The following is a 13,922-nucleotide window of genomic DNA, read 5'->3' as shown; positions in this document are numbered from 1 at the left end:
TCTCTCTCTCTCTCTCTCTCTCTCTCTCTCTCTCTCTCTCTCTCTCTCTCTCTCTCTCTCTCCCTCTCTTCTCTCTGCCACCTCCCTCTCTCTCCCCCAATCATTTCCCTCTTCTAAGGTTATTTTCCTGATCTGTAAAATGGTGACATAAATATTTGCAGGATCTGACCGACCTTTTGTGAAAAGAACACTTCGTAAATCTTTAAGTCAAATATGAATGAGACCTGCCAGTATCTTTATTATATAACCTTTATTTTGTAAATGTTGGAATTAGCCTTGAGAGTAAATAATGCTCCCAGTCACATGACTAGTGACATCTGTTATGTTAGCATTGCCTTTTGTTTATGTAATAGTGTACTGGAGATCTGTGTGTGTTAGCTTAGGTCTTTTAACCCAGATAATACTGTTCTTTCAACTAGATCATACTCTGATAAACTCATAAGTGTTTGTGGGTCAATCAGTCAATAAGCATTTATTATGTGCCTACTATGTACCAGGCACCAGTCTAGATGCTGGGAATACTTATCCAGCCTAAACCTCTCTGCTGACCTCTAATCTTGCATTTCCAGCTGCCTTTCAGACTCCTCAAACTATTTGTCCAGCTGTTGTTCAGTTGTTTCAATGTCGTGTCCACACGCTTCATGACCCCATTTGGGTTTCCTTGGTGATGATATTGGAGTGGTTTGTCATTCCTTCTTTGGCTCATTTTACAGATGAGAAAACAGGGTTAAGTGACTTGCCCAGGGTCACACAGCTAGGAAGTAGCTAAAGGCAGATTTGAACTCAGGAAGATGAGCCTTTCTGACTCCAGGCTCAGTGCTCTAGCCACTGTTCCATCTAACAGCCCAGTAAGACCAACAGATATCTTTATTTCATCATTTTTAATCTTGAACTCATTATCTTTTCCTCAAAGCTCACACCTTCTGAACTTCCCTATTTAGTGTCAAAGGCATCCTCCTCCTACCTGTCCTCCAAGCTTGCAACCTAGGTTTTCTCCTTTCTTCCTCATTCTCTTTCCTTCTTTCCCCGACCCCACATCCCGTCAGTGACCAGATCCTTTTAACTCTTCTTTCTGTTTTTATATAATCTCTCCTATATGCCCCGTCTTTCCTGACGCTGCTACCATCTGGGCTCCAGCTGTCTCACCACTTCATGCCTAGACTGTTGTAAGAGTGTCCTGGTTCTTCTGTCTGGCCCACTTCAGTGCAAAGAAAACTGTATCTTGTTTCAGTGTGTCCCACCCATTAGAATATGAGCTCCTCCTTGAGGGCAGGGACCTTGTTTGTTTTTGCCTTTCTTTTGAACCCAGCACTCAGTAAGCATTTGATAGGCGCTTACCAATGATGCCAATATTGTGGAGTGAAGATGGAGTGCTTTCCAGGCTGGGGACTGCCAGTGCCAAAGTATGGGAAGGGAAGCCAGGTGGCTTACTGGAAAGAGAGCCCGATCTGGAGATGGGAGATTCTGGGTTCCAATCTGGTCTCAGACATTTCCTAGCCATATGACCCTGGGTAAGTCACTTAACCCTCATTGCCTACCCCTTTTTGCTCTTCTGCCTTGGAACTGATACTCAGTACAGATTCTATGACTGAAGTAAGGGCTTTTATTTTTTATTTTATTTTTAAAACAAATGGGAGGGGCAGCTGTGTAGCTCAGTGGATTAGAGTCAGGCCTAGAGATGGGAGGTCCTAGGTTCAAATCCAGCCTTAGACACTTCCCAGCTGTGTGACCCTGGGCAAGTCACTTGACCCCCATTGCCCACCCTTACCACTCTTCTGCCTTGGAGCCAATACACAGAAGTTAAGGGGTTAAAAAAAGTAAAAAAAAACAAAACAAAACAACAGATGGGAGATGGAGTGCCCTGTGTGGGGAAAAAACAAGACTGAACTAGTAAGTATGGGAAGGAGTATAACATATAATAAGGCTGGAAATGTAGACTGGAGTCAGTTATGAAGATCTTTAAATGCCAAGTAGGGGTTTGTGTTTGATCTTAAAGGTCATAGAAGCCACTGGAATTTTCTGAGTAAAGGAATGTATGAAAATTGGACAGAAGAGAATAGAGACTGGAGGCAGAGAGACCAGTTAGGAGGCCACTGCAGTGTCCCAAGCAAGAAATAATGAAAACCTGAAGCAGGAGATTCAACAAAAGGAAATATAGAAATTTGCAGTTTCCTATGTACTAATTTAAGGATTTGCAGGTACAAATACAAATATTTATAAATAAAATAAATATAAAAAACCTGGCATGGATAAAAGGCAGCTATGATTGTGTGTATTTGTGTTTAACCACTCCCAACTCTTCCCCTTGTGTAAATTAAATATCTGGGGGACCTCCAACCCAGTCCAATCCTGGAAGGACTCACTGTGGGAGTTTCAGAGTCACACATCTAGATTGCCAGCAGGGCAGGCCTGATTTTTGACTAGCAAAAATCCAGCTGGGTGGCTCAGTGGATTGAGAACCAGGCCTAGAGATGGGAGGTCCAGGGTTCAAATCTGGCCTCAGACACTTCCTAGCTGTGTGACCCTGGGCAAGTCACTTAATCTCCATTGCCCAGCCCTTACATTCTTCTGTCTTGGAACCAATACACATTATTGACTGCAAGAGGGAAGGTGAAGGTTTAAAAAAAAACCCTTGAGGGCAGGGAAATATGACTGAAAACCACTGGCCAATCAAAGGATCTGGGGGAGGAGCTTAGATGAGGTTTGAAAAAACCAGAGCAGGAAGCTTTCTGGTTTCTTGGCTTCCATCCTGCTCCTGAGTCCTTGGTCTTGCTCTCTTGGCTTTTCTCTGAGCCATCCTGGAAACCCTTATTTATCTTCCCATCACTGATGGTGTGGAAGGGACTTTACTGAGCTAGAATCTGGGACCTGATCTTACTTTAAGTTAGAAAGGCTGGAAACCTTATTTCTCTTTTTCTTTCTCTTTACTAATAAATACTTATAGATTTAGTATAAAGTGTCCAAGATTAATTTTTATTCAAAACACTCAGACACAAATAAGCCTGGATTTCTGGTATATGTACACGTTTACACACATGAGTTTAGTGGGGCAAGAACCAAAGTAGAGACATCTTTAGAAATTATTTCTTATTCCTCTTTCTTGTTTTAAAATTTATATCAGAAGATCATTGATTTTGAGCTGGAAGAGCTCATAGAGGCCATGTAGTCCAAACCTCTTTTTTTAGGCTTGGGAGAACAGATGGGTAGTAAGTGACGAAGGCAGGATTTGAATCTAGTTCTCTAAATTGAAAGCTAAAATTTCCCATTGGACCACAACTTAGTAGTAACAGAGTTTCCAGGAAGCAATTTAGTCCTTTTTTCTCTTTTTTTTTTTCTAACAGTCTAGTTGAAGACAGTTTCAAATTTCAAGACATCCTGCCCTTTGACTTATGTTCCCCCTGCCCCCCCAAAACACATTTAGTCGGCCTCAGACATTTCCCAGCCATGTGACCCTGGACAAGTCACTTGACCCCCATTGCCCACCCTTACCACTCTTCCACTAGGAGCCAATACACAGAAGTTAAGAGTTTAAAAAAAAAATCACATTTAGACATAGCCTTAAAAAAAACCCCAACAACCTCTTATCTTTCTTCTTAGAATTGATCCTGTTGGTTCCAAGGCAGAAGAGTAGTAAGGGCTAGGCAATTGGGGTTAGGCGACTTGCTCAGGATCACACAGCTAGGAAGTGTCTGTGGTCAGATTTGAGCTCAGGGCTTCCCATCTCTAAGTATGGCTCTCTACTTAGCCACTTAGCTGCCCCTTGCTTTTAGTCTTTTTTTTTTTTCTTCAGATCAACTGGAATTGAATTTAATCATTACATGTATAGTTTAAGGTAAGATATTATAAATTCATGTATTAGAAATAATCCAAAAAGAAATAGATTATGTTATTAAGTAATTAGTCCTCTGTAAGAGACCATTTTGGTGCAGAACAAAGAGCTCTGGATCTGAAGTCAAAGGATCTTAGTTTGAATCCTGGCTTTGTCATTTATTAGTTAGACTTTTGCCCTAGCACTTAATGTCAATAAGCTCAATTTCCTCAACTTCAAATGGGAGTAAAATGTTGTGTGCCTAACTTGCTTATAGTTTTGATATGTACATACAGGATCAAAGCATATTATTTTTCACATTAGTTTATTTACAGGCTTTTTTGGGTTGTGGTTTTATATGAATATTCATTTAAAACAGTGACCAATATGGAAGTATGTTTTTCTTGATAATACATTTATAACTCAATCAAATTGCTTACCATATCTGGGAGTGGGGAGGAAAGGGAGGGAGGGAGGCAATTTGAATCTTATAATTTCACAGAATGTATGTTGAAAAATTTTATTACACGTAATTATATCTTTTTTTTTTTTAAACCCTTACCTTCCATCTTGGAGTCAATACTGTGGCTCCAAGGCAGAAGAGTGGTAAGAGTAGGCAATGGAGATCAAGTGACTTGCCCAGGGCCACACAGCTGGGAAGTGTCTAAGTCCAAATTTGAACCTAGGACCTCTTATCTCTAGGTCTGGCTCTCAATCCACTGAGCTACCCAGCTGCCCCCCTCCCCCGTAATTATATCTTTGAATTAAAAAAAAGATCTTAAATAATTTTAAAAAATGTACATGCAGCCCCCATGTTGACAATTTTCCAAAAAGTTGTATTCCAAAAGTTGGTTATTTAGAACTTGGGTTGCATTTTTCCATGGAAGCAGTATTCTTGGTGCTTGATGGTGGGTCCATAACCATTCTATAGTCATGCCCAGGTGCCTAGCCTCCATAACCATGCTATAGATGTGTCCAGAGTCCAGCCTTCTTTCTGAATTGTTTCCTGATCTTCATCCTATTTCATACCTGGGCTTTTGCTGTCCCCTCCAAATTTAGGAGTTTGACTAAATATGTGAGGATTCTTTTTTTTTTTTTTAAAACCCTTGTACTTCGGTGCATTGTCTCATAGGTGGAAGATTGGTAAGGGTGGGCAATGGGGGTCAAGTGACTTGCCCAGGGTCACACAGCTGGGAAGTGGCTGAGGCCGGGTTTGAACCCAGGACCTCCTGTCTCTAGGCCTGACTCTCACTCCACTGAGCTACCCAGCTGCCCCCCTGTGAGGATTCTTAAATAATCTTGTAGTCACCAATTTAAAATATTACACTTCAAGTCAAAATGACTTTTAATAGAAGATGTATTCCGCTATCACACTAAATATTGCTCTGGTGCTCAGCCTAGCAGGGCTTGTTAAAACCCCTCCATCAGAGGACCTGGAGTCCCACCCACACGCCTCCTCCTCCAAGAGGGGAAATTCTCTCCGAAACTAATCTTTTTCCAGACACCAGGAAAGGAAGGCCAGCTACTCACTCACCCAAGAGGCAATCCAAGTGCTAGAGTCCCAGGTCAAAGTTTCAAGTTGTAGCCCTAAGCCACAGTCCCAGTCCAAGATCCTCCAAGCCCAAGATTCAGACTGAAGGGGATTCCCCGAAGACTGTCTTCAGAAGACTGCTTGCAGAAGACTCTCCAGCCAAAGAAGTTCAGGGCTTTTATAGTGACTTCTTGTCCTCTCTTCACAGGGCCCAATCACAGCTTCCAAATTGCCTAGTACTGCATAGGGGGGCAGTGTCTGTGGGATCCACTTCTCATCTCTGAAGGTGTTAACTCTTATCAGAGGCCTTCGAAGTTGTCAACCTTTTATCATTGGCTTCTGAAGGTATCAACTTTTGTCATAGGATTCACAAGTTTCTGACTGTTTGAGTTATCACCCACTTTACCAAATGACTTGCTGAACACTCTTACTTAGTATTAAGTAAGGGTGCTTTCAGTTCTGGAGTTATATCACTCATTTTGCAAGTAACTTGTGAATTCTCTTACTTGATGACTAACAAAGTGTTAACTCAAAACAGACAAAGAAAATAAAGAATTCCCTTTCACAATCCCTGCTGTGATTCTTTGGGAGACTGGTCTCCCCAGTGAATCATTTAACATAACCAGCTTATACTTCTGAAGATCTTCTCGCATATAATATTGCACTTTTCTAAGAGCAAACTACAATAGTTAGAGATAAGAGGAAATAGAAGAGAGTGAAAGAGCAATGTTTGCTAGGCATATTGACAAAAAAACAATTCGAGGGCAGTCCCCCTTGGCATAAGAGTTTACATTCAGAATAAATGGGTTCAACCCCATTCAGTTCAATCATTTACACCTCAAAGTTCATTCTGGATCTTTGGTTGGAGGTTTCTTCATGGCATTTTCTCCAAACAGTTCATTTCCTTGTTTCAAGAAGTTATCAAGCTTCTTTTCCTGAAATGTTTTCTCAAAAAAATTTTAAAATCTTAGGTCTTATGAAAATTATACAATCCCTTCGAGGAGGGTGCTGACCAACACTTCAATCAATTCAGGATACATTTTTGAGTTATGGGGCATAGTTGAATCGGTGTTAGTAGAAGGTACTCTCTTTACGTGTGAACTTTGAATCCAAGAGTCCTTTTCTCCAATTTTGACAGCTGTTGGAGTAGTTAACATGTTATACTTCGTGAAACAGACCTTCCCAGGTAGTCTGAGTTGCTCCTGTAAGCTGGAAGTTCTTTATGTATATCTTGTCTCCTGGATTTAGGTCACGAAGTGAAAAGTCTATAGGTCCTGCTTGTACTGCAGTTCTGGGTTCATGAAGTTCTCGCAATTTATCTGCAATTCCTGTATATAGGAAACAATAGAAGTGTCTCCCCCTAATAATGATGTATCTATAGGAGAAAAAGGCTTAACCTTTATAGGGGGATGTCAAAAAAGCACCTCAAATGGTGAGATATGTAGATCTCCCCTAGGCCTGCTTCAGAGATAAAATAAAGGAGGAGGGAGAACTTCAGTTCATTTTAAGTGAGTCTCAGTGCACAGTTTGCCAATCATAGTTTTAAGTTATCTGTTCATTCTTTCAATTTGACCTTAGCTCAGGGGATGATATAATACACGGGATTTAGGAGTTATCTGCAAACGAGTAAATTTGGGACAGGACCAAATTGATAAAATGAGTTCCCCTGTCCGAATCAATTTATATTGGCAGGCCAAAGAGAGGAATACTCCCTTTTAAGAGTACCTTGGCAACAAAAGTCGTTGTGGCTTGGGTGGCAGGAAATGCTTCTGGCCATCTGGTCAGTTGATGTCAGTGTGACTAGATAAAATTTATAATGTCCAGCCTTTGGCATTGTAATTAAATCACTTTGCAGATGTTCAAAAGGTGGGTAAGCCAGAGGGTGCCCACCAATGCTTTGCCACAAAAGGTGTATTAGTTATATGCTTGGCAGGTGGGGCAGACTGCACACACTTTAGAGCAGGGGTCAGCAACGTATGGCTCTTGAGCCATATCTGGCTCCACCTCCCGACCTACCAGTCTGGGCAGAGCCCCAGGATGTGCCCCAGGGGTCCCTTCAGCCCCCCTCCCCCCCATATTCCAGAGCCTTCCACCTCCATCCTCCTCCTTCCACATGCTTTATGGCTCTCACAGCCAAAAAGGTTGCCGACCCCTGCTTTAGAGGCTATTGTAGTTATACCAGGGGCTATCCATACTCTTTTATGTGGTACAGAGAGGGGGATAACAGTTTTGTAGGCTTTTGCAGAGTTCTTCTGTCAGTTAAGGAGTTTAGAATCTTGGGAAATGCAGTTGGTCCTGGGAACTTGTGCAGGGAACCAGGGTCCATCTGAGCTCCTTCTTTAGATTGAAACCTGGCCTACATTTGCAGTTTTCTTTTGAGATTTGTTAATTTAACTAAATCCTTTGAATCTCCCTACCCTATCTTATTCCCACTTCATTTCACCTACCTGAATGTCTGAGAAGAGTGAACAGGAGAGTGGATCTGAGAGTTAGTTCAAATCTGTCATAGTTAATCTTACCCTTGCAACAAATTATCTATTGAGTCTTTGTATTCCTAACCCCATTGATTACAAATCACCTTGAGAGCTGAGTTAAGGCAGGTCCCTTCTCAGTCTCACGTTCCTGCTTCCCTTCCCCCACCTGAGGTTTCTCTAAGCAGCTGTTAGGGCTTCCTTAATCCTCTACCCTGCCAATCTATCCTAGAAGACAATAAACCCTTTTGTGTTTAAACAAGACCTTTTGGCTACTTCATTAGTTAATTAGTAAGAGAGGGAGGAAGAGAGAGAGGAATAACTTACTCTCTGGAGTTTGAGGGAAGCTGAGGGTATCCATTTTGGAGGAAGTGTAATGTCAATACTAGTCCCTTCCTGTGAAACTGACTAAAGCCTGAAGTCAGTTTCCAGCTGTCTTGGCTGACTCTATCTTGGCTCTGTAAAGTGTCCTTTACTTGAAGGGATCAGTCTATTTCCCTTTTTTGTTTTGTCTTTAGCCTAAGTAACAGTCTGTATATCCCTGCTGCTGTTTGCCTGCCTTGGATTAATTCATCTTCTCCCTTGCAACCCTTGTTACCTCAGTGTTATACTCCCTAAACTCAGACATTCCCTTATTTCTCCTACCACTTCAACCACCAACCTTCATCATTATACCTGCCTTGTCCACAATATTGCATTAATTTCCCTAGTACCTAGTTTATTCCCTTGATTACCTCCAGCCTTGGGTCCCTTGCCTTGCCTTATTCCCTGTTCCTACCAGTGATTACCCCTAGCTTCAGTCTCATATTACATCCTACAAATCCCTTATTACATCTTAAAAATCCTTTATTACATTTAACGGAGTCTACAATGCTCTGGGTGCCAAAATGACTGCATGTGGGCATATTATTGTTAATGGGCATCCTAATACTAAATCAGCAGCTTTAGTTACTAATAAAGCTGTGGCAGCTACGCCTCTAAGACATGGTGGTACTTCTGAAGCTACGGGGTCCAGCTGGCTCAAATAATAAGCAATTGGAAGCTGAACAGGTCCCAAAGTTTGGGTTAAAACACCTGAAGCCACCCCTCTCTGTTCATGTACATATAATCTTTATTTCTATGTACTTTATATCCCTCTCCAATTAGAATATAAATGCTTTGGGGGCAGGGATTCTTTCCTTGTTATTCCATTATCTCCAGAGGTTGTCCCTGCCTTATACACAACATGCACATGATAAATGTTTGATGAATTGATCTAAATTCAATTTTCACATACCAATATTATGTAAATAGTGGCTAAGTGTGATTGAAAGGATGTGTTTTTTGGCCTGGTCTAACAACCCAACACCTATTTATAACAATGTTTCTATGATAGACTGCTTTGTTAAATTCTAGCTAACGATGGCAAGAAAAGTATTTCCCCTAATGGCATCTTTGGTGTAACTAGAGGGAGTCTGGGAGTTGATCCTTCTGGTCACCAATAATGTTATTATCTGTTAGCCTTTTACATTAAAAAGAGAAGACAGGGGAGCAGCTGGGTAGCTCAGTGGTTTGAGAGCCAGGCCTAGAGATGGAATGTCCTAGGTTCAAATCTGACCTCAGACACTTCTCAGCTGTGTGACCCTGGGCAAGTCACTTGACCCCCATTGCCTACCCTTACCACTCTTCTTCCTTGGTATTGACTCCAAGATGGAAGGTAAGGCTCTAAAAAACAAAAACAAAAACAGAAAACAGAAGGGACCTCTCTAAATTTAAATTAAAAAAATTAAATAAGAAAAAAGCAAGAATGGATTCAAGGCTCATTGCAACCTCATGACTTTGAATGGATTTTGACTAAAAAGGCCTCCTAGAGACACACAATGGGAACATTAGTGTGTACTCATGTGACCTTCAAAGGGAAAGAGCCAAAGTTACCCTTGGTTGACCAGTTCTCTGATTCAGATCTATATATAATGGTACTTTTTTTCTTTTTCTAACCATTCATTACCATGTCTTAGTATCAATTTAAAAAAAAATTTTTTTTAATTTTTTTAAAACCTTTAACTTCTGTGTATTGGCTCCTTGGTGGAAGAATGGTAAGGGTGGGCAATAGGGGTAAAGTGACTTGCCCAGGGTAACACAACTGGGAAGTGTCTGAGGTAGGATTTGAACCTAGGACCTCCCATCTCTAGGCCTGACTCTCAATCCACTGAGCTATCCAGCTGCCCCCTTAGTATCAATTCCAATTGGAACCCAAGTCCTCCTGACTCTAGGACTGCCCCTAGTAGTAGTATTTTTAACTAAGTAAGAAATGATGGCTTTGGTTGATAATAGTGGAAAATTCCTGTATCTTTTGGGAAGTATCATTTTAAAATATTTTTGCTTTTGGGGAGTGGTTTACCACATAAAAATATATTTTTTTGCAGGTCAAAGAATACCTTTTGGAGTCATCTTTGGAGGAACGGATATAAATGAAGATATTAACCATGGAGAAAAGAAGCAAATGATGGGGTCAGTTCTAGAAGAAGCCAGGTAATTTTTAGAAAATTAATTATGAGTACACTTGATGTTATGCTGGGCTGAATCCAGAGGGACCTGGATTCAAATTTTGCCTTTGATACTTAAACATTTTTATCAGTATGGCTTAGGCTTAGTCAGTTCTCCTTTTTACTAACTCTGTTTCCTCATCATAAAAAATTAGGAATCATAATAACTATAATATGTCAAACAGTATTATTAGAAAGATCAAATTAGATAATGTGCCTAAGGTATTTTGTAAACCTAGCAATAGAATTGTGGACTATTATTATTCTTATACCTTAGATATGATAGGGACTTAATAAATTGTTAAATTGAACAAACCAGCTTGAATGAATTTATTAAAACAAAACAGTTATACAAATAATTATATTGAATCATTGACTAGATACCTTATAACAAAGTAGAATTTTCCTCCCAACTATTTGCTTTGGCATTTGGAGAAACTGTACGAACAGATTGCTTTCTGGGAATACTTCTTTGCCTAGAAGAGTTTCCTTTACCATCAATTACTTTTTTTTTTTAAACCCTTACCTCCCATCTAGAATCAATACTGTATATTACCTCCAAGGTAGAAGACCATTAAGGGCTGGGCAATGGGAGTTAAGTGACTTGTCCAGGGTCACCCAGCTAGGAACTATCTGAGACCAGCTTTGAACCAAGAATCTCCTGTCTCTAGTCCTGACTTTCAATCCACTGAGCCAACTACCTGTCCCCCATCAATTACTTTTTATTGAGCTCAACTAGGATGTATTTATTCATACTACTCTTTGGGTCATGAAGAATATTGGATTCTTGCCCTGTCCTCGGAGAGTTAGCGAAGGAAATAATGACGCTAGAATTCTATATTTTGATTATATTAATTATCACAGTATATCTCCTCCAGAAAACCAGATCATCTCTCTGATTCTCCTAATCTAGATTTCTAGATCCTATAAATCAGTGGTTCCTAAACTTTTTTGCCCTACTGCCCCCTTTCCAGAAAAAAATATTACTTTGCCCTCTGGAAGTTAATTTTTTAAAAATTTTAATAGCAATTAATAGGAAAGATAAATGCACCTGTGGCCATCACCGCTTCCCTGGATCGCTGCAGCACCCACCAGGGGGCGATGGTACCCACTTTGGGAATCACTGCTATAAATCATTTTAGGTAAGAGTTTGGAAGCAATATTTCTATACCCTGGCTCAGGTCTCTTTGCCAGCTGGCATCAACTCACCTCTCTCCACTAAACACAGAAATAGCAGTGAGAGGTGTGAGTGTGTCACTACAGAGGACTTCTGGCAAGGTTGGAATCTGATGGTCTGATGGAAATCTGTCCATCATGATCTTAAAATCATTTGCTTTCAGTTACAGTTGCTTAAAGCATCCAAGATTCTATTGTATCTTGTACAAAGAGGGGAAAAAAAAGCTTAGGATCAGTCTTAAAGCTGTTGGGACCCTAGACCTCCAAATCTATTTCAACCTCTTAATCTTATCAGCAAAGAAATCCAGAGATTAAGTGCTTTCTAAGGGTCACAGAGATAGTAAATAGCAGAGCAAAGATGAACTCCCTATCCAATGGTCTTTCTGTTGCTCAATGTTTTCTTCCTGGGTTACGGTAGATGTCAGTCTTGTCCCTTAAGAGTAGTTATTAAATGTGCCACTGGATTTTAAATTAGCTAATTCTTTGGAAGTGTTTTCCATGGAATTAGTTAAGATTGAATCTTAAAAAAAAAATCTTTGCAAAGTTATTTTGACCCATCTGTAGGCACCAGAGACATTTGAGGATAATTAATTTACAAGTTGAAAGATACTTTATTATCATAGTTCTGCTCTTATACTTGAAAATAATTAGTTTGATATCATTCATAATGTGTTATCTCATAGAGAAAAAGTCATTCTGTTTCCTAGAAGTAGTATCGAAGGAATCCCTCCTGTAGTATTATCACCAGTATTATTCATTGCATAGTTATTAAAACAAACATCGATTTTTCCCCCTCCTCGTATTGATTGCAGGCTAGTGTGTAGGAACATTCCCTGAATCATAGATTCCTTGTCCAGCACAATATACCACAAAATTCTATAAAAACAAAACATTGAACTGTGTCTAGCTTTATTATCAATGCTTTATTTTTAATCAAATTCCCTTAAATGGTAGTGGTTTTCCTATAGGGTATATTTTCTCTTTTTGTAGCACTTCATGAACTTTAGAACGAGTGATTTTTTTACTCATTTAGTGAAGTGTGAACATAATGGAAAAAACTGGACAATGGAGAGATGTATGTGAAGAGAGAGAGAGAGAGAGAGACAGAGGCAGAGATAAAGAGACAGAGGCAGAGATAGAGACAGAGAGAGCTTGTAAGGGCATCTCTTTGCTCAAGAGCCCAGTAAAAGTAACAGAAATGCCCTGAAGAAACATATTTGTTCTAAATTTAAAAAAAAAAAATACTTAGGGGACAGCTAGGTGGCTTAGTGCATTGAGAGCTGGGACTAGAGATTGGGAGTTCTGGGATCAGATCTGGCCTGTGTTGCCTCTGGGCAAATCGTTTAACCTTCATTGCCTTGCCCTTCCCACTCCTCTGCTTTGGAACTAATGCTACGTATTGATTCTAAGATAGAAGATAAGGGTTTTAGAAAAAAAAGTAAACTAACAAAAAATATCTTGAACAGATCTCTGTCTTCTGGGGGGGGGGGTTCTTTCCATCAAAAAACTATGACATGAAAAAAAATACTGCAAGGTAAGAGAAATAAAGGGAGAATCACCAGGATAAAAACATAGTTCAGTCATTTCAATCATGTAGGAATCTTTTGTGAACCCATTTGGGGGTTTCTTGGCAAAGATACTAGAGTAGTTTGCCACTTTCTTTCCCAGATCATTTTATGGATGAGGAAACAAAGCCAACAGGGTTAAATGACTTGCCCAGGGTCATATAACTAGTAAAATGTCTGAGGCTGAATTTGAATTTGGTCTTCCTGATTCCATACCTGGCTCTCTATCCACTGGGCCACCTATTTTATTTTTTGGTGGTATAGTAGAAAGAACACTGAATTTGGAACCACAGCAGACATGGGTTTGAATTCTGGCTTTCGCTATTTATTCACTAGTCTCCCTCTCTCACCTTGGATCACTTCACTTTTCTGCATACCTCTTTCTTTACATTTAATCCCAAAGGGTCCCTTCCTGTTCTAACATGCTAAGACTATTAGAATACTCCTAGAATTAGAATCATAGACAGAGGGCAAGAAATGATATTTTACTCAAATGTGTTACACTTTTTAAAAAATCCTTACCTTCTGTATTAGAATCAATACTAAGTATTAATTCTAAGGCAGAAGGGCTGGGCAATTTATGTTAAATACTTGCCCAGAGCCACACAGCCAGGAAGTGTCTAAGGCTGGATTTGAACCTCATGGTTTTTTTTTTTATATTTTTATTTTTATTTTGAATATTTTCCCATAGTTACATGTTTCATTTGAACCTTATATTTAAGGAAAAATGTAATCCAGCAGCAATTTTGAGGTGATGCCTAAACTTAGCATCATGGAAAATAGTGTAGAGAATTTGATAATATCAATGAATGCCACCAAGAGCAAAATTAGTATTGTAGAAGATAA

General features: G+C 39.9%; 1 protein-coding gene across 1 annotated transcript in view; it reads left to right on the top strand.

Annotated features, from left to right (window-relative positions):
* Window positions 1-13,922, top strand: part of GLT1D1 (glycosyltransferase 1 domain containing 1) — a 112,917-nt gene that overhangs the window by 25,223 nt on the left and 73,772 nt on the right. The window contains 1 exon segment of the mRNA XM_044658731.1: window positions 10,216-10,321. Within this exon segment, the coding sequence (XP_044514666.1) occupies window positions 10,216-10,321 (106 nt within the window).

This window comes from Gracilinanus agilis, chromosome 1 (genome assembly GCF_016433145.1).
Source record: "Gracilinanus agilis isolate LMUSP501 chromosome 1, AgileGrace, whole genome shotgun sequence".
Taxonomy (NCBI): domain Eukaryota; kingdom Metazoa; phylum Chordata; class Mammalia; order Didelphimorphia; family Didelphidae; genus Gracilinanus; species Gracilinanus agilis.
This window is presented reverse-complemented; position numbering and strand designations above follow the sequence as displayed.